The 18,586-nt window shown below is 45.4% G+C and overlaps 1 protein-coding gene across 3 annotated transcripts in view; it reads left to right on the top strand.

The window, feature by feature from the left end:
* Positions 1–18,586, top strand: part of FRMD4A (FERM domain containing 4A) — a 386,235-nt gene that overhangs the window by 85,524 nt on the left and 282,125 nt on the right. The window contains exon 1 of one of the 3 annotated variants that reach the window (XM_037390650.1): positions 7,447–7,678. The exons of the other annotated variants lie outside the window; for them this stretch is intronic. Coding sequence (XP_037246547.1) covers positions 7,646–7,678 — 33 coding nt within the window. The 5' untranslated portion in view covers positions 7,447–7,645. Of the gene's footprint in view, positions 1–7,446; positions 7,679–18,586 lie in introns of those variants that run through there. 3 annotated transcript variants of the gene reach the window in all.

An 18,586-nucleotide genomic window follows, 5' to 3' on the forward strand; every position in this document is an offset into this window, starting at 1 on the left:
GTTAGTGTTTGGAGAAGGAAGCCCCATTGTATTTCCAGCACATATTTTGCCAGAAGACAGAGCAGGATGCTCAGCCCCATGGTCGCACCCACTGGGAGCCAGGGACAGCCAGAGGTCATTTTCTCTGCTGGGGCAGAGACCCTGGGCAACAGTTATCATTTTGAGCCTGGAAGCCTCATCTCTACAGCTCCCATTTTTCATCTATAGATCCTCAAAACATCTATATATCCTCCTGGTGAGCCAGGATGGAGGTGAGGAGAAACAAGGTGGTCAGAGCCTTGCCCAGGACACCAAGCCAGAGCCTGGTTCTGGGGACCCCACTGAGCTGAATGACCCCTTCTTCAAACACAGCGGTCCCCATCTCTGCTGGGGTGGTTTATTTGCATGGTTGAGAGGCAGATTTTCCTTCCTTAACTACCACACTGACTTAGCAGGAATCATGATAATAATGGCTGAGATCATTGATGTGTCAGAGATAAATGCCGTTCTGTTGTTGGAGGAGGATGGACAGACCCTGATGGCCGTGCCAAGTGGGGCAGGACACTAAACTGGTTTGTTGTAAGTCAGTCTCTCTCTCAGCCTTGTACAGAGACCGACGATCTTCAAATATGACTTTTTTATGTTTGCCTTCCAAGTCTAGAAGGCAGCTAAATCAATCTTATTAATACCTTGAGACTTTAATATTCATCATACTGCTTTACTTTTGTGGAAAAAAGCATAACTGTTCTGGAAAAAGCAGGTCATTAGAGCCTTAAAGATGATCTCCTGAAAAGTAACTGGTGTTTCCGGCCCCCTCACTAGAATTGGTGCTATATAAGGGTAAGTTGGCAAATGATTTTGACAACATTTACTCATGCAAACGCTGCATCAGTGGAACAGCTTGCAAAAAGCATGCGTCTGCCCCTTGTTTACTTCCCCAGAGGCAAACAAGTCCCTCTCTCTCTCTGAAGCCACAGGGCAAATCTCAAAGGACAGCACCAGCAATCTTGGAGAGGAAAACCTTTATCCATTTTGAAAATACACCCTACAACCAGCAACAAATAAACACAGCTCCAGTTTCTCATTGCTGCCAAAGCAACACACCCAGTACAGCACTGTTCCTCCCTTTGCATCACCGACAAAGCTGCCAGCTGAATTGCGCCTGTATCCTTGGTGTCTTGGAGTGGTACCAAGCAGGAAAGACACAGATAAGCTTTCAGAAACCCAGCATCTTTTGCAAGGCTCCTAGGCTCAAAAAAGACCCGTGTGCCTTGTCATGAGTTAGTAAAAAGAGCACATTTCACTCTAAAAATCATGGATGAGAATCTGGCTTTTCTGAGAACAAAGCTTTATATATGCCAGGAGATTACTTCAGAACAAGATCTGAAATATCCCATTTTTTTAACCCTGTTTATAACTTGATCTATAGCTGCAAAGGGGACTGGAGAGGTGGTGCCATCCCAGAAAGGATGCCCTCAGCCATCAGCACAACCTGAAATCTGTGCTTTGCCACATCCTACTGACACCTCTTGGAGAAAGGAGTCCCCAGCCAGGCAGCACTATGAGCTGCACCCACACAGGTGGGCACCCATGCCCCTTGCTGCCACAGCCAGTGCAGGTCTTGTTTCCCTTTGCCATCCTCAAAAAAAATCAGCTTGCTTATCACCAGGAAGGGCTCAGTCTGCCTGCACAGCCCTGGCAGTGGTGAGTGGGACTTAACTGCCATGCCCAGCACCTTGGCCTTTTGCTAAAGTGCATCGTATAAAAAAGGCACATAAAAATATTCATAATTTGGGTTTCTGGATGATTTTACTCCCTTTTTTCACCATTCTTTCTTTAGGGAAAAAAGAGAGAAGAAAGGAATTTCAGGACATTTTCAGGTTGTGTTTTTCCTGAATGAATGAAAAAAGTTATCATAGAATCATAGAATGGTTTGGGTTGGAAAGGATCTTAAAGACCATGTAGTTCCACCCCCCTGCCACGGGTAGGGACACCTCCCACCAGCCCAGGTTGCTCCCAGCCCCATCCAACCTGGCCTTGAGCACCCCCAGGGATGGGGCACCCACAGCTGCTCTGGGCAGCCTCTGCCAGTGTCTCACCACCCTCACAGTAAAGAATTTCTTCCCAGTATCCAATCTAAATCTCCCCTCTTTCAGGTTAAAGCCATTCCCCCTTGTCCTCTCGCTGCAGGCCCCTGTAAAACGTCCCTCCCCAGCTTTCTTGCCAGCCCCTTTAGGTACTGGGAGTTGCTCCAAGGTCTCCCCGGAGCCTTCTCTGCTCCAGGCTGAACCACCCCAGCTCTCCCAGCCTGGCCTCACGGCAGAGGGGCTCCAGCCCTCTGAGCATCTCCACGGCCTCCTCTGGGCTCACCCCAACAGGTCCGTGTCCTTTTGACGTTGGGGACCCCAGAGCTGGACGCAGCGCTGCAGGGGGGTCTCACAAGAACTGAGCAGAGGGCAGAATCCCCTCCCTCGCCCTGCTGCCCACGCTGCTGGTGATGCAGCCCAGGGCACAGTTGGCTTTCTGGGCTGCAAACACACATTGCTGGGCCATGTTGCCAACACCCACAAGTCCTTCTCCTCAGGGCTGCTGTCAACACATTCTTTGCCCAGCCTGTGTTTGTTGGGATTGCCCCGACCCACATGCAGGACCTTGCACTTGGCCTTCTTGAACTTTGTGAGACTCACACAGTTTTATTTTATCTTTTTCCACAATGCAGAGAAGTAATTTTTGAAAGCAGCTATTTTTAATCAAAAAAAAAAAAAAAAGAAAGACAGAAAGAACCTGATAGGGGCTGATTCTTGTAAGGCATAAGCAAATTTTACCCATTTTTAGATGACCCATGAAGAATTCTCCTTTGTTGTCGTGTCTGTAGACTTCTAGTAAAAGTCACAACCTAAACACGGCAGAATCAGGCAGGGAAACTGGATCCTGCAAATATCCCAGTACCCTCCTCAACCCCATGACCTGCTGCAGGCAGAAGTCTTGATTTGCAAATGTTACTTTTGTGAGGGCTGTGTGCTGGTTTTGACTTCTATTCACAGAAAAGAAATGAAAAGCAGGGGAAACCTGGTGAAGCAGTAACGAGAGAAGCACAGTAGCAGTAATATTCATACCATTTGGAGGCAAGTGTTGTGCTTATGGAAGGCATGCAACAAAAATAAAAAATGCGAGCATGAAAGGCGCTCCAAGTGTTAAATATTCATTAGTATTTCCCGCGCCGTCTGTTCTAAATATAAGACACATTACAGCGCAGCCCCGGTATGTGACTGGGATGTTTTCCCCTCCTTTATATGATGCCATACCCATTCGAATGGCGGGATGTCACCATGGCAACACCACGATGCTACCTTTTGTTTGCTGGATGAAATGACCAGTTACGAAGTTGGCCAGCAGCGCATGTATAGGGCTGCAGCAGTGCCTATTGTCCTGGCCACCAGCAGGCCTGGGGGGTGGCAGGCAGGAGGTGATGGCAGCTCTTTGCAATGGAGACGGTGTCTAAATCCAAACTGCTTTCACTTTACAGGACTAGTACAGGCAGCACAGATCGACTCTGTGTTGGGGTCCCCACTGGAAAGGTTAGGAAGGGTTTCAGTTTACAGAAGTTTTATCCTGGCTTGGAGACATCCACAGCAGGTGAACAAAGAGGAAAGCTGCAGGTTCAAATATATACCACGGAGTGGCTGTTTCTTGGACCCTCAGCCAATAGCCTAACAGTGAATATCAGGTGCTTCTTTTGGTCATTTTCATCACTACTAGGTACCTGGGGCAAGATTCAGAGTCAGACAGCTGAATTCAGCCATTTATGTCTACTTGGCTAAATGTCAGCAGGTATCCTTGCTTTCTTTCTGTTTCATGGAGGTTTGTCAATGCAGTCAGCAGAGCCTAGAAAGAGATTCAGCTCCAAGGTTGAATCCAAGTAGGACCTACCTGGCTCCAGGTAGACATCTGCCTTGGTCTGCTGTCTAGATTAGAGCAGATGTTTAGATTATGACAATATAAGGGGATTTCAAGGTATCTATCTCACTCCCATGATTAGTTAAGGACTCAAGAGTAATTATATTCCCAGCTTCAACACTTCTAGGATGAGGTAGTTTCAATCCAGGGCAGGATGAACCTCTGCAACATGTGTGTGAACCAGAGAAGTGGGTCCCCTCTTCTGCAGATGGAGAAGCTGAGATATGCTGGGTGTAACTGGCCAGGCTCTGAGTCAAATGCTGCTCCCCTCCCCAGAAAGAGAATGATAAAGCAAGTGTTCACATGCTTCTTTTGCCTCAGTAGTACCTTTGATCTGAAAATTGCGGGAGTGGAGGCTGTCAAACAAGTCTGCGGTAATTTAAGCATTGCCACGCGCTGCAGCCCAGGGGAGGAAGGAAGCGTCAGACCATGGCACATGCTATCACTGCACAGCTTTCCTGGCTACAGCAACTTAAAATTTCATTTTAGAGGATAAGCTTCTCTGGCTCCCACAGTTGTAAAGTTATTTATTGCTCTGAATGTGAAAAGGGTTTGCAAACAGGTTGGATGCATGCAGAGGGTGGTTGTCCTGCTCCTGTAGCACTCAAAGGACAGGTTGTCAGCTGCGTACACTAAAGCAGAGTGTCTAAGCAGATACTAGCAGAGCTTACATCCTACCTGGTGCCTGGAGATCAAGAGGAGGGTGACATATGATGCATGAATCCCATCCATCCACTGCCACTCCAGCTCTTACATTTGCTGGAAACTGCCATCCTCATCACCTTCCAGGAAGCCATGCTGGAATTGGCCCAGGCAGAGCCAGCTGGGTTTCCTGGCCCCACTGGTGAAGGTGGATGTGGACAGACCTTGCTGGCACACACCACTTCAACTGCTTCAACTGTGGCCCACACTAATGCCACGCAGGGGCTCATAACCTGCCCAGGGGCCCAGAGCATAGAGCATCCTCCGGGATGCAGCTGTGGGTCACAGCCCGGATGGGCAGGCTCACAGCCAACTCACAGCCATGGCCATGGGTGCTGCTCAAACAGCACTGTCCTCTTTCCTGTTCCTGCTCATCCTGCTGAGCTGGGCTCTGCTCTGACTCACGCAGTATCAGCACAATTCCCCAATCCATTCAGATCAGAAAGGCTTTGAGTGCTTCTGAACCAGAAAGGCCTCGGCTTGCTTTTCTGGTCCCAGACTGAATTACTGCCTTGGCCTTTAGGAAAACTACCTTTTTTTTTTGCTTGTAAACAAAGATAACACAGGAAACCTCATGAGGCACTGCAGTTTAGCCTAGTTCAAAGCAGACCTGAGCTCTGAAGGAGAACTGGGTGTTCGTACGCTACCATGTGTATACAATCCACATTATTGTATGGCATTAGAGTTTGACCATGTGGGCTGAGATCTCAAAAATTCCCAAATGCTCTTCTCTCTTTAGGTTCTTCTTGAGACTTTGGAGAGTCAAATTCCCCTGATGATTTGGAGATGATATTTCACAGATGCACAGACTTGTAAGCTTCACATCAGAGTCTGACACAACATTGTACAGCAGAAAAATCACATGGTTGTGTTTTACTGGAGCCTGCAATTCCTGCTGCCATTTATTCAAAGTGTTATTAAAGTCCAATAGCAAAACATATTTATATACATCCAGCAAAAAATAGATGAGCCTGCCAGTGTCGTACAGTGTCTCTTTAGCTCTGCAAAACTTATCTCTGCCTTCAGTATGATATGATCAGACTCAGTCACATTTAATAAGGAGCTGAGTTTGGCTGAGAACAGTTAATTATCTTTGAAATTAATATTAAACACTGTAGGGGGCACCTCTCCTCCCTGTTTTTGCCTCATAAAGAATAATAAGAAAAATTCCCTAAACCTTCAAGATCTACAGGGTCGAAAGGACTGGGGGAGAGAGAGAGGAAAAGGGATGTGTGGGGTGAAACACCCTCATCTGTGTCACTGCCTGGGTGCACTTCTGCTGGGGCTTGCCAGGGCAGGGGTCATGTCTGACACCTCTGGCTTCATCCCAGGGTTTGTGCTCTGTGTGCTCATATACCACCATGAAGATATTCCCCTGCATCCTCCACCTCAGTGTAGCTCCCAGGAGCCTGCGTTGAGCAGGAAGGAGGCATGTGGGCAGAGATGGTCTCTGGCTTGAGCAGCCAAAGCATGAACCCGCAGCAAGAGGAGAGGTTTATGGAGGGATGAGGAGCCACAGAGGACCCTAGGACAAGGTTCTGCTTGGCTTTGGACACAGGACAAATAACTTCAGGAAGGAGCCTGTATCTCTTGTTGGCCTTGGAGGAGCCTCGGTGGCTGGCTCAGACCAGAAGACAGAGTATTAGATGGAAAAAGCTAAATGAGGCAAATTCCTGTGGTCATCCAGGAAACGTGGCAATGTCAGGAGTTTAAGTGGAACCCAGATCAGTGCCTTAATCAGATGGGTGACTGTCCCTGAGCTTGTAGCTTTGGGGCCTCAGAGAAGAGCTGATGTTGAAGGGCATAAAAATTTCCACCTGTGGTAAGCTCCAGCCAGCTTGACAGTGATTTTCTAACACTGAAAATTAAGTTCTGGTGGTGTAGCAGGGTTTTTAATTTCATTTTTGGAAATAAATGAGGTATTGGCATGTGGAAGGTTATCCCCTGGGCTGGGGAAGGGGAGCCTTATTTGTGTCTGCATTAGGAAGCAGGGTGGCCCTGGAGGGGGCTGACCTTTGGAGCAGCAGTGGGCAGCAGGTGCTCATTTGGTGGTGTTTCCCATCAAATTGGGTTTTACTTTGGACTGGTCTGGTCTGGCCCTGTGGACCAAACACTGGTGTGTTTGCAGGTCCGAAGCTCATTTTCCAGTTGGATTTTTCTCCAAAAGAGATTCAGTCCCAGCATCATTCCGCGATGCGGAAGTGGGAGCAGTTAGGGCATTTTCCACAAAGGCATGCTCTGACCTGAATTAAAATGCTAACAGAAAAGCATTAGGTGAGTATCTTTTGCTGACCAACTTTGCAGGACTATATTCCTTTTGTTTCACTCTCCTTTCCTTTTTTTTCTCTTCTTCAATTCCCAGCTGACAACTGACAGGAACTCCCTTTCAGCGTGGGTTTGGTCACTCGCTGACAGCAAACGCGCCCAGCAGAAAATGCTCCAACTGCTGGCGTTTCCGAGCGGGGAAAGCCGCTTGGGCTGAATCTTGGGATCAGGATTACATCCCTTTAAGTCAGTCTCAGGGAATCCGCAATCTTTCCACGGCAACGAAGTTTTCTTGGTGCTTTCCTAGCAGCACAGAGAGCCGACAAGCATCAGCCCTGCACGGGGATGTTACCAGATTAGACCCAGCGGCACAATAGGCAGGGAAAAGTCCCACACTTTCCCATCACTGCTGCCGACCGGATCCCCACAGCTGGGCTGGGATCGCTTGTCCTGTGCTGAATGCATTACGTAAGGCAGGGATCGTTTGTCAGCCGCGATGGTACACACATAGCTGCAGGCAGATTATGCAGAGAGAGAGAGAGAGGAGGGAGAGGGAGGAAGGTCTCTCCAGGAACGGTGCTCCACGCAACTGAGGATTGCAAGTTGGCAGGTTGGCGGCTGGCCGAGCTTCCGTGAGGGTGTCGCTGGCGGTCCCTGACATGCTCTTGTTCGTGTGGGATGCTTGAGACAGGGACGAGAGACTAAGTTGGGGGACGAGGACTGGCATGAGGATCGGACCAAAATGGAAGGGCTTCTGTCTCCGATGAGAACGAAGGTAGGGGAAGATGTTAATGTCTTTTGAAGCTGCTTTTACCCGAGGAGGGGAAGGGGAGGTGCAGGGCTAGCTCTATGAATAGGGGGCTTGCCGAGCTTTTGTCTCTTTTCTTTTCTCTTTTTTTTTTTTGTCTTTTTTTTTTATTTATTATTTCTTTCTTCTTTCTGACAACTATGCTCATGAATGTAACTCGGCAGAGGAGCAACAGCAGTCGCCTCAAAGAGAGGACTAACCCATCACTGTTCCTCGACAGAGATGACCTTTGTAAATGAGTTTTGCCTTTTGGAGTAGACAGCCATATTTCTGTTTGAATTTCCAGTCGGAGGCTCTCATTGTGTCTGTGTGTCTGTGCGTGCTCCCCAGGGAGCCGCTCAGGGAAAGCGTACCTGCGGCGTGGGGAAGGATGGTGCTGGCGGGCTACCCCAGTACAGTATTTTCAGCAGCAAGGGATGCACGGACAAGCAAAGAAGGTGATTTTGTGCCCAAATACTCTGCCAGGGTGGGAGACCTCTTGGTGTGGATCCAGACCAGAAAGCTGTAAAAGTGAGTGTTCAGACCTAAGGGATTGCTGCACTTCTCTGCTGCCTTCTCAAGCTTCCAACTCTCTTTAAAGGCTTGCCATTAATCCTCGTTATTAAAGAAACTTGGATTCCAGCAGGGAAAAGCCAGAGACAAATACAGGGACGGTTTAGTTTGCAAAATCTCCTTCCATGCTATTATTTCTGCATGGTCCTGGGGGATAGACTGAATCCTGACTGAGTCACTGTCTCAATCCCATGTGGTAACTGCCTTGGGTAAATCTTTCTGATTTCGGTCCATCACTGCATGCAATTCAACCCTGTTGTATTGTATCTCAAGACTGGAAGAACTGGAATTCAATGACAGCTCTTGCAGGCAACAGAGTATCTTCGTGCATCTTAAATGTAAGCAGTTTTGAAGGTGTAGTCAGACCAGAGCTGTTTCATATAAATGCCAGACTAGAAAAAATACTGAGAAATACTCTGGTCCAGCTCCTGTGCTGAGGCAGATCAGCTAGTCTTGGTCTCCTCAATCACTTCACTGTCACCCACTATCTTAAATTAAAGGGTCTTCAATGATTGCAAGTATTTTCAGTATTAAAAGCTAGAAAAGTGCTCTAAATTTGCCAGCAAGTGGCTGTACTGTAATTCTCCAGGGGAGTAATTTATTTTTTTTCCTGTTTTAATTCAGTTCTTTTTTGTCTTGACCAGTAAGTTGGGGGTTAAAAAAAGGACCTGCCAAATTCACATAGCTCTCCATTACCAAGAATAATGTTAATGGACAATTTATAGAATGAAAGATTTACAAGGGATTGTAGACCCAGCCATTCATATCTCTCATTACTGAGGAATACGTCCATCAGTGTTAGCATTTGTAAGGCATTTTTCAGTATTTTTCTTTCTTAAAATCATAGGGGGGGAAAAAAACCCACAAAAAAAACCCAAAAAACTGCCCAGCAGATCTCATTTCCATTATTAGAAAACGAAACTTTCAACGGTTTAGTTGTTGTTTCCATTCTGCTCCTTTAACCAGGCTTGAAATGACTGCTGGAGGCAGTGTCTCCCAGAACTGGTGCGCTATCAGGTTGACGCATGGGTTACACTCAGATGTGTGTACTATCAGCACCTGCAGCATGCGTGCAGCTATAAAAATGACAGAGTAAGGGAAGTGGACCGGGACTGGGTATTATGTTTATTCATCTGACTTGCTTTGTAGCTGCAGCTGGAATGTAAACCCTAATAATACCATTCATAAAGTGTAGTCTCAGTTATCGCTATCAACTATTTATTGATCCTATAGAAGAATCTGCTTGGGAATATAGATTCGATCCTTTGGATCCCAATCTGCTGTAATATCAGAGAAAGGGACTGATTCTGACCTCCTCTGTGTATGAGAAAAGCTTCTCAAGCCAAAGTATTGTCAATTGCAATGATGTAAAACTGACGTGGTTCCTTTGAAGATCCAGATCCTGATGTCGGTGTTACGTTGCTGTTTAGCTGGAGTAGCTCCATGGCAGCCAATGGAGACATTCAAATGAACTCGGTGTAGTAAAGAACAGGATTTGACCCTTACATCTTTACCTTTCAGAGAAATAACAATGAGAAGATCATTTCAATAGATCTGAAAACTAATCTCATTTCCAAGACGCTTCGTAGCTGGCAGTGGCTCCCTGCTCATGTGCCAGAAAATTGAGCATAAAATCTCCAAATACAACCTTAATATGAGATGCCTACAAAAAAACTTGACAACAGCAAGGCTGCCAATGTGCCGAGACCCCTGCCTGTCACACTCCCTAATATTGCCTTGTTTCTTCCCCCTCTACTCCCCCATCTGTCTGATCCCATCTGTTGTCGCTTGGTTTACACTTAGGCTGCAACTGTTGGAAGGACATGAAGGACAGTGGGCTTCTGGTCATCTCAGGCAGCACTGCCTAGAACAAGCTTGGAGCATCTATGAGCTCCAAGACTTTAAGATTGAGGGGAAACATCTCCATGTTACAGTGAAATGCAAATAAAAGCTCAGGTTTATCTTTAGTGTCCCAGGCAGATAGATTCAGTCTGCTCAAATCTAGACATAAAATTAAAAGCCCAACAGTTTGCTTTGTTTCCATGAGTAGGTAGGAGTAAGGTCTGACTCTCACAGGCACCTCTCACAGTCTGCCACCAAGGGGCGAGGACAATGTGCATCTGCCTCTCATAGCCAAACATACAGAGCTCTCTGTAATTAAAATGAGGTTCAAATCCCTGCAGGTGTGCCTGGGTGAATCTCATGGTGGTGGACTGAAAATATGATTGCCGTCAGCTCTTTGGTCCCTTTTACATACAGGTTCCCACCCCACAGCAGAGCTGGCAATGGGGCAGGTGGGCACATCCTGACTTCAAAAGCCCAATTTACGGTGTAGGAGAGCTGGAGCTGAGGTGCTGTACAGAGCAGAGATGTGGGCACACGTCCTCGCCTCCCCATCCAGCAGGGCTTGCCAGGAGAAGGCTGGGAATACACAACCAAGAGCAGATTTCACAGGGGACTTGTTCTTCCCATCCCACAAAGTGATACCCATTTGATTACCGGGCCATGCTAGGTGATCATAGAGTGGGGTGCTTAATAACTTAGAAACTCTTTAAAAGTATTTGTTGAGGTAAATTAGGTATCAAACGTTAAGTGCATTACACCATGTAATGGACTCCACTGCAGTAAGTCGCAGGTGATGAATATATTTCCACTTCTGTGCAACTTGTATGCTCAAATGCAGGAATTTAAAGGAAAGTGGACAAATACATGGTAAAATGAGCTGGTATATCAAAATTGAGGCAGACAAGTGGAATGCCTTGAACAGAAAATTTACTGTATTTTTGGTGTTGATTAAATTTTACATGACTAGAAGTAATAGTGGGTTATAAACATTTGGTGAGTTAATGGTGATACTGATAAATATTGCCAGAATCAGTTGAATCCTGTAGCCTCGTACGTCTGAGCCCCCTTTTTAAGAGCAAATGAAGGTACACAATAGCAATGTCCCCATGCCACTTTAAGAGACTGTGAAGTTGATTGAGTACCACGGAGTGAAAAGAATGAAGAAATTCATAAATATTACACTCCTTTTGTTAGTCTCCATTTTAATTTGTTTTATAATCCTCAACACATGCACAATTTGCCTTAACCCTCAGTGCATTGCCTTCAGCAAATTACACTGGCATAAGAATTTCAGTAATTTCGGTTTCTCCGCTGCTGACACTTGCCAGTGCACGCTACTGAATTTGCAATGAGCACCTGGCTCGAACCACGCAGAACTGGCTAGCTGCTCTGTTTTCCTTTGAGAAGCCCATTTTTTGGCGCTTTTCTGTTTATCAAAGCAGTGCTTTTCTTTCAGACTGGCTGAAAGAACTTTTTCAATGAACTTTTTCTCTGTTCAGAAACACACACAGAGGGTAAATGGAGATTAATTACCATTGAATTTACTAAGCTTTGCATCCAAAGATAATGAATTTTGAGTGTTCCTGTGTACAAAGAATTCAGCAAGGGGACTCAGTAAATAATGTGTGTAATGTTTAGATAGTGCTCTTAAAACATTAATGGGGTTGTTCTCTCTTATTGAATCTTATTAACTTTATCTGTTTATTATAGATTTTGTGGATTAGCAAACTCCCATGGTGTTACTGTTCATTTGTTAAACCCTGTTGGCTCTACTTTCAAAGCAATTTAGGTTTTGACCGCTAGATTTCTCAGAAAGAATGGTTAAGTTGTCCTTTGTGCATTACTTAGAGAAGTTCACAGCTGCTCAAGGCAGAGAAACTTTGGGAGGTACTACACCCCCCACAAGCCTTAAACAGCAGAAGGCTGTGATGGCTGGATTCTGAGGTCGCCAGGGGTGGAAATGGGAAGGGAAGATTATCCAGAGAAAGGGAAGACTAGTGTCTGGCTTACACCTCTGGATAGGATTGTTGTGGTCTTCAACCTGCTTGGTTGAAAAAAGAGGTTTACACAAGCAGCTTTTTTATCATAGTGTGAGGCTGTACCTAGCAAAGCGTTTGAACAGATTCTGAGCTTCAAGCTCACAAGCTGTCCTGTGGAAATTAAACTTTTGGATCCTGCACTTTATGGAGAGCTATACATCCTAAAATCACCTTGTGGCACTCTTGTACAAGCCAAAATGCAGAGTAAACCCTTTGCATATCTCATTAAACCATTCCTGGTATTTTTAACAATGGCGAAAGGACCAAATGCAAAAGGGGGCACATGTCCCCCCAGCAACACATATGTCTGAAATCTCAGATCCCTCTTTTGATACCCCTGTATATTTAACTCCTATTGTGAATATCCCATTGAGATAGACACACACAGGTGCTAGTGACACTTTGGGATTTCCAAAGTCATTTTGGGGTTTCAGACCTCCCGGCTGGAGTACTTCACATGGGCAGTGAGCACCCAAAGACTTCTGGTTCCAGTGCAATCACACATGAGCTGACATAGCAACCTGAAGTCCATTTTTTGGACTGGGAAGTGCTGGTGCTCTCTCAGCAGCCCTTCCATGGGGCACTGGCACAGTCCACTGAGCAGCTTAGGGGGCACTTCCTTCCCTGCCTGGTTAGCAGCTTGACACAAAGGTTAGTGAGACCATATGTAATTCTCTGAGCTTGTAGATGGTTAAAAAGAAAAGCGAATCAAGAAATAATGAAGTCTTATGTCTGCTATTGTTAATCATAATTTTATAAATACCTGGGAGAGAGGATGTAGGGACATAACTCAGCAGAGTTTGGCTTTGGAATAACTGCCATAATATTATGCCTCTAGAAAAGCAGAGCCCTTTCAGTTCTGTAACATTTTCCTAAACCCATTCAGATTTAAAAACAATATATCACTGAACACAAACTCAAAAGGTTATTTTTCCTCCCCGGCTGTGCTTTCTATCAGTGCAGTGAGATACTATGCCTGACTGGGCCCTGCCCTTACGTGCATTTGCAGCAAGGGTGGGTTATTTACTGTGCAGGGCGAAAGCATCCTTGCATACCCAGGGCAGGAGCTGGACACTGCACCGTTAATGAAAATTGCATTGCAGTAGTGCTAAGAAGTCAAAGTCCAGCCTGGGGACTGGCGTGCTTAGCGCTAGCCATACATACAATGAGAAGACAATGTTCCCTACTGAATGCTGAGAGGAAATGGGGACGTTTTGCTTCTGTCTTAAGAAGGAAGGATTGCAGTGCAGATTCTGATATCTGAGCTGTGATTCAATGTCCAGGTGATGCCATCCTTTCTCAGCATCCTCAGCAGCACAACAGAGTCCAGGCTACACCATCCTAGCATGAGGCACCTTTGGGTGCACAACAGGTTGAGCTGGCTCAGCTCTTGCTGAGCGCTCCCATGATGACCATCAGGCAGACCTTGATATGGACCAGGAGGATCACAACGCTAGGATTGCTTTGCCTTGCACAGACAATATGGTCACCTGGTTGGGATCCCCAGTCTGCCATCAGCTGAACATCAGGACCCATGTTGCTGGGATATGCGGACAGGCTTGGCACCCTGTTGTGTTGGAGCCTGGAATGATCACAACATGTCTTGGTGACCAAAGCTCTCATATTGTGTTTCAAATGCCACTGGGTCCCTTCAGGGGATTCAAATAGAAACTGCTTCAAAGGGCCCTGCTCACCTCCCACTGTCCAGACACCATGTCCCAGCTCAAGCCACCCTGCACCTTGGCCTCAGTTCTCCATGTCTTGCTCAGCCTGTGCAAAGCCCAAGCTGTAGCAGAGGTGCCTGGGAACATCTCAGGTCCCCAAAACCTTCCTGAAGCTGAGTTTCTCCAGAATTGCCCAAGGACCTTCTCTTGGCTCCCATGGGACCCCACGGAAAAGAACACTGGGTGGTTATGTAAAGACCAGAATGATACCACGCTGAAATAAATAATAGCAACAATAGCAATAATAACATAATAATAAATAAATAAAAAAATTTAATTAAAAATAAATAATAAATTGAAAATGCAGTAGGACCAGGCATTGACTGGAGGAATCAAAGAAAAGTGACAATGACAGCATTGGGAGCATAAAGCTCACCAGCTCAGCATGTGGGTTACAGGTTTCAGGGGGGTTTAATAATTGCAGAGAAAATACAGTGGTGAGCAGCCATATTCCTAGTCATTCAATGAAGCAGTTTGCTGAATGGGCAGCTGTTGGTGAGACAATTGGTCATCCTTCTCAAAAGCAGAACTTGGACAGAGCCACCCGCTATTAGCAGTGAATCGCAGGTTGTATCTGCTGGGGAAGGTTGCAAAGTCTTAACTGCTGTAAAAATAGGAAAGCTGAAAAAAAATGGGAAAGTTGCAAGGATGATTATGAAACAAAAATGATGGTTGTCCCAAAATGCCAGCATAGTAGTTATCTGTGGAGGAAAACAGCTTTCCTGCACAGCTGTTTGATATAGAAGGTCATTTTGAAGGCAGTTATTTGTAGGGACTGTGTGTGTTTAATGTTTGGGACTATACAGAATGCAATAAAGCCCTTGCACAATGTGTATTTCATGTACAAAACATCTGACCCATGACCAGTGCATACCAGCATAGTTTGAAGCACCTCAGCATGCACTTCAGCAGTGAACAGGTATTCCTTGTAATATTTTACTGGGTTTAGATGAATGTAAAAATATGCACACAGCTGGGCGTGTGGGCTTTCTTCCTGAGAATGAACACCTAATGTACTTCAACTTTCCCATTCCTCTTTTACCTACATTGAAATACAAACCCCACCAAATCTATGAGATAAAAAACCTGACCCCATTTGTGATTCAACCAGCAAGACAAAAATCCCAGACCCTTCAGGCTGTTCTAGTTCAGAGGAGACCTGAGGACAGATAAAGGTGTCTTTTTGATGTAATTTATAAACATGTAATAATGTCAACAAACATACAAAGTCCAGTTTACCTCAGCACAGCAGTTATCAAACAAATGAGAGGGCAGTTTTCCTGCTCAAGGTGCCTTCTTTCATGCAGCACCCACCCACACCTACGTTTTTCCTTGGTGCCTTGGTCCTTAGCTTGGTTATACTATGAGGGAGGAATTTTTTCCCTCCCTGAGACAGCCACAGGTATCACAACACATGGAAGACAAGCTAAGGGAGTCAATCCCTTTCTCTTTTTAAGCTTCAGGTCCCCATTTGATTTTTTTAGGGAAGGTCCTTGTCCCTTTTGTGCAGGAGCTCAGCTTCTGTGGAGGTGCTGTGTTGCAGCTTCCCAGCACCCACACTCTCCCCGTGTTCAGAACAGCAAAACCTCCCCAAATGCAGCTGTCCCCAGATAGAGCCATTGACTCAGGTCACATATCACAGGCAGAAAGCTGCTATTGAAGGCTGGATTAATATTAAATGCAGCATAAATAACAGTAATACACACACACACCACCACCACCACCCCCCACTCATCTTTTACAAAATCTTGTTCACGGGTCTCCCATGCAACAAAACCCAGAGGGAAGCAATGGCTCTCATGGCATCTCATGGGGTCCCTTGGGTTGCAGTGCTGATGGGGCACAGCCCAAAGCATCACCCAAACCCATCCCAATCTTTCTGAAAACATTCAGATATCATCGCTCTTGCGCTTATCCAGGGCTTGGGAGCAGAAATGCTTGCAAAGTTTGACTCTGCTGAAATAACATTAAAGATAGAAGCAATCTCCTGGGTAGGCAGCACTTAAACCACTTAGGGCTTTGAAGACAGGAGGCCAAAACCAATATATCAAGTGAGTTATCAGCCAGTCCTGTCTTCCCTTCCTCCCCTCCCTCTGGCTTGGAGCTGCAGGAGCTCAGGTCCTTTGATGTAAACCTGTCAGACACTTCGGTCTCTCCCCCACTCTGCCCTGCCCTATTCTTCCACATACACATTTGTGTGAGATTTTAATTATAGGCATGATCATATTGGTAAGAAAACCCTTCCTTAATTACACGCTCAATTAATTCTAGTAGCTCAGGAGCTGAAAGACAAAGTTAGGTGAAGTCATTACTGCTTCATCTAAAGCTGGATCTCTCCGTGGCCAGGTTTGGAATAATACTGTGGAAGTAATTTTTCTTTAGGAAAATGGATTTCATTTAGAAGAGATTAAATTATTTTGGATAGAGGGAGTTAGAGTATTATCTGGTGCCACTGAAACTCTTTTCCAGCAAGACTAATTACTTACAGGACTAATCTTTTCAGTAAACACTCCTTGATCAGGCCCAAGAAATGCACAGTACAAATAAGGCAATATTCAGCCTCATTACGGCTGGTACAACCCCTCCCCTCCTGCACTGTGGTCTTTAGAGAGAGATCAAGTGAGATGAGAGATTAAATGTGGCTTTGTAACGCCAGATAACTCTCCACGGCACCAGTGTCCCAGTGTTTATCCTCATGCCTTTGCTGGTAGGTGGGAAGCACGTGTATGGGACCAGGGTAGGGATGCCTGAGGAACATCCAGGCTGAAGCCAGCTCATCTGAGCTTTAAGCCAGGATCTATCTCTGCCTCTGTTAGAGGGGTGACTCCCAACACATGGGGCAGACAGCCTGTGTGGCATCCCCGGGATCCCTGCTGACACCTACAGCAGCACGAAAACTAAGGCACAAGTGCAGGTGAAACAAAACCCAAGATGGGGCAAACAGTCTAGGAGACATGGGAGGATGGGAACAGAGTATTAGAGCTGGAGTCAAGAGTTTGAGAAGTGGCTTCCAGGACTAAATAGATTAAGTCTGGCATGGACAAGTGAGGGGTGGAAGGGCAAAGACAAGGCAGACAACTTGTGTCCCTGGTGTGGCAACCTCCTTCAGCCCAGACTCTGTGTCTCAGCTGGATGTGAGAGGTAAAATGTGCACGTGCAAAGCTGCTTTGTAAAGAGGGAACAACATCAAGATGCAAAGTTGAGAAATATCGGAGCAAGGGACATCCCTGCAGCCCTGTCCCATCTAATTATGCAGTTGCACACCATTTTTCCACAAGTTTCTTCTCATCTTGTGCATAAGAGGGACAGTGCCCAGGTAATGAGTGTCTATTCCTTATTTTGTATTCTCCTCATTTCTCAGTTAATAACCCTAGGTCTTATTTACTGAATACTGCCCTGAAAACAGAATTATTCATTTTATATTTCTGTAGCATTAATTGCAACAGTATTAAAGTTCATCAAAATCTTTAATCAGACTCTGGGTTTGTCTCCATTTAACGGATGCAGAATTGAGCCATGAAGGAATTGTTAAAGGTCTCCAGTTTTGGGCCATTTCTGACTTTTCTGCATCCTTAACATTATACAGCACTTTTTGTGTTCATTGTGCCCCTCACCCATTTGCCTCTGGCAGAGCCCAGGCTTTCTTCAAGTCAGTGCCAGGGATAGCACTCACAAACCTGAAAATAAACTTAGGTGTCAGGGATCATTAGTAAAAGTCTGGGAATATATGAATCAACATATCACCAGCTGTCTTCACCCAAAGACTATTTAATCTTCTGCAGTACTCCTCAGCCTCATTCCCTGTACACCTTCTGCCTGCCTCAAATGCCAAAGAGTCCTTCAGAAAGCAGACACCTTCACTGATTCATCCTTAAGACAGCTCCACCCTACACAAGGAAGAAGGAAATCATGGGGGCAGAAGGTAGGGTGAAGGCAGCATATGGTCATGCAATTGAAAATTGCATCATAAAACATCCATTTATGCCTGGCATTTTCGAACTTCTCACCCAATGCAGGTTCCATGTGTACAACACCAACATGCATAAGACTATTGTCATATGGCTATTCTCTACCCAACTTCAAGTTATATTGTCATATGGCTATTTTTTACTTAACCTCATGTTATTAATACCATCTAGGAGTTCAAGATAAATTCACAGCACTTTATCATTCCTCCTCACACTTTTTTGGAGTAGCCCAGACTGACAAAACAGACATCTGTGGGAGTAAACCCTCACAGAGCTGAACGGACTGTATGAAAAGGCCAGGCAGCTTTTGAATGCACAAATAAAAATACAGCACTGTGACAAAAACACATGCTGTGGGTGGGGGGTGAATTTGTGCCTTCCCATTTACATCTATATGCCATCTTTCCCTGGAATAAATTACTTTGTCCACAGGAAAAGCTGCATCTGATTTTTTGTCCTCATTTTGATAGAGTAGTAAAGAATGCTTGATAAAATGGGTGTGACTTTTACAATGTGTTGCAACTCATTTTTAGAAATATGTGTCTGCATACTCCAGTAGTTACTCTATTTTAAATCACTCATGCACATTTACTGATGGTATTTGCATTCTTGTTGAATGTAGATTGTCTAATTAGGAAACATAATATTATTATTAAGGTAGATTGTCAGGTAGATTAAGAAAAAAACATTAAGCAAAAAACATTGTTTGGCATTTCTTGAGCATCCAACCAGTGCTTTTCAGGTTTC

The sequence above is a fragment of the Falco rusticolus genome, chromosome 5, assembly GCF_015220075.1.
Source record: "Falco rusticolus isolate bFalRus1 chromosome 5, bFalRus1.pri, whole genome shotgun sequence".
NCBI classification, from domain to species: Eukaryota; Metazoa; Chordata; class Aves; order Falconiformes; family Falconidae; genus Falco; species Falco rusticolus.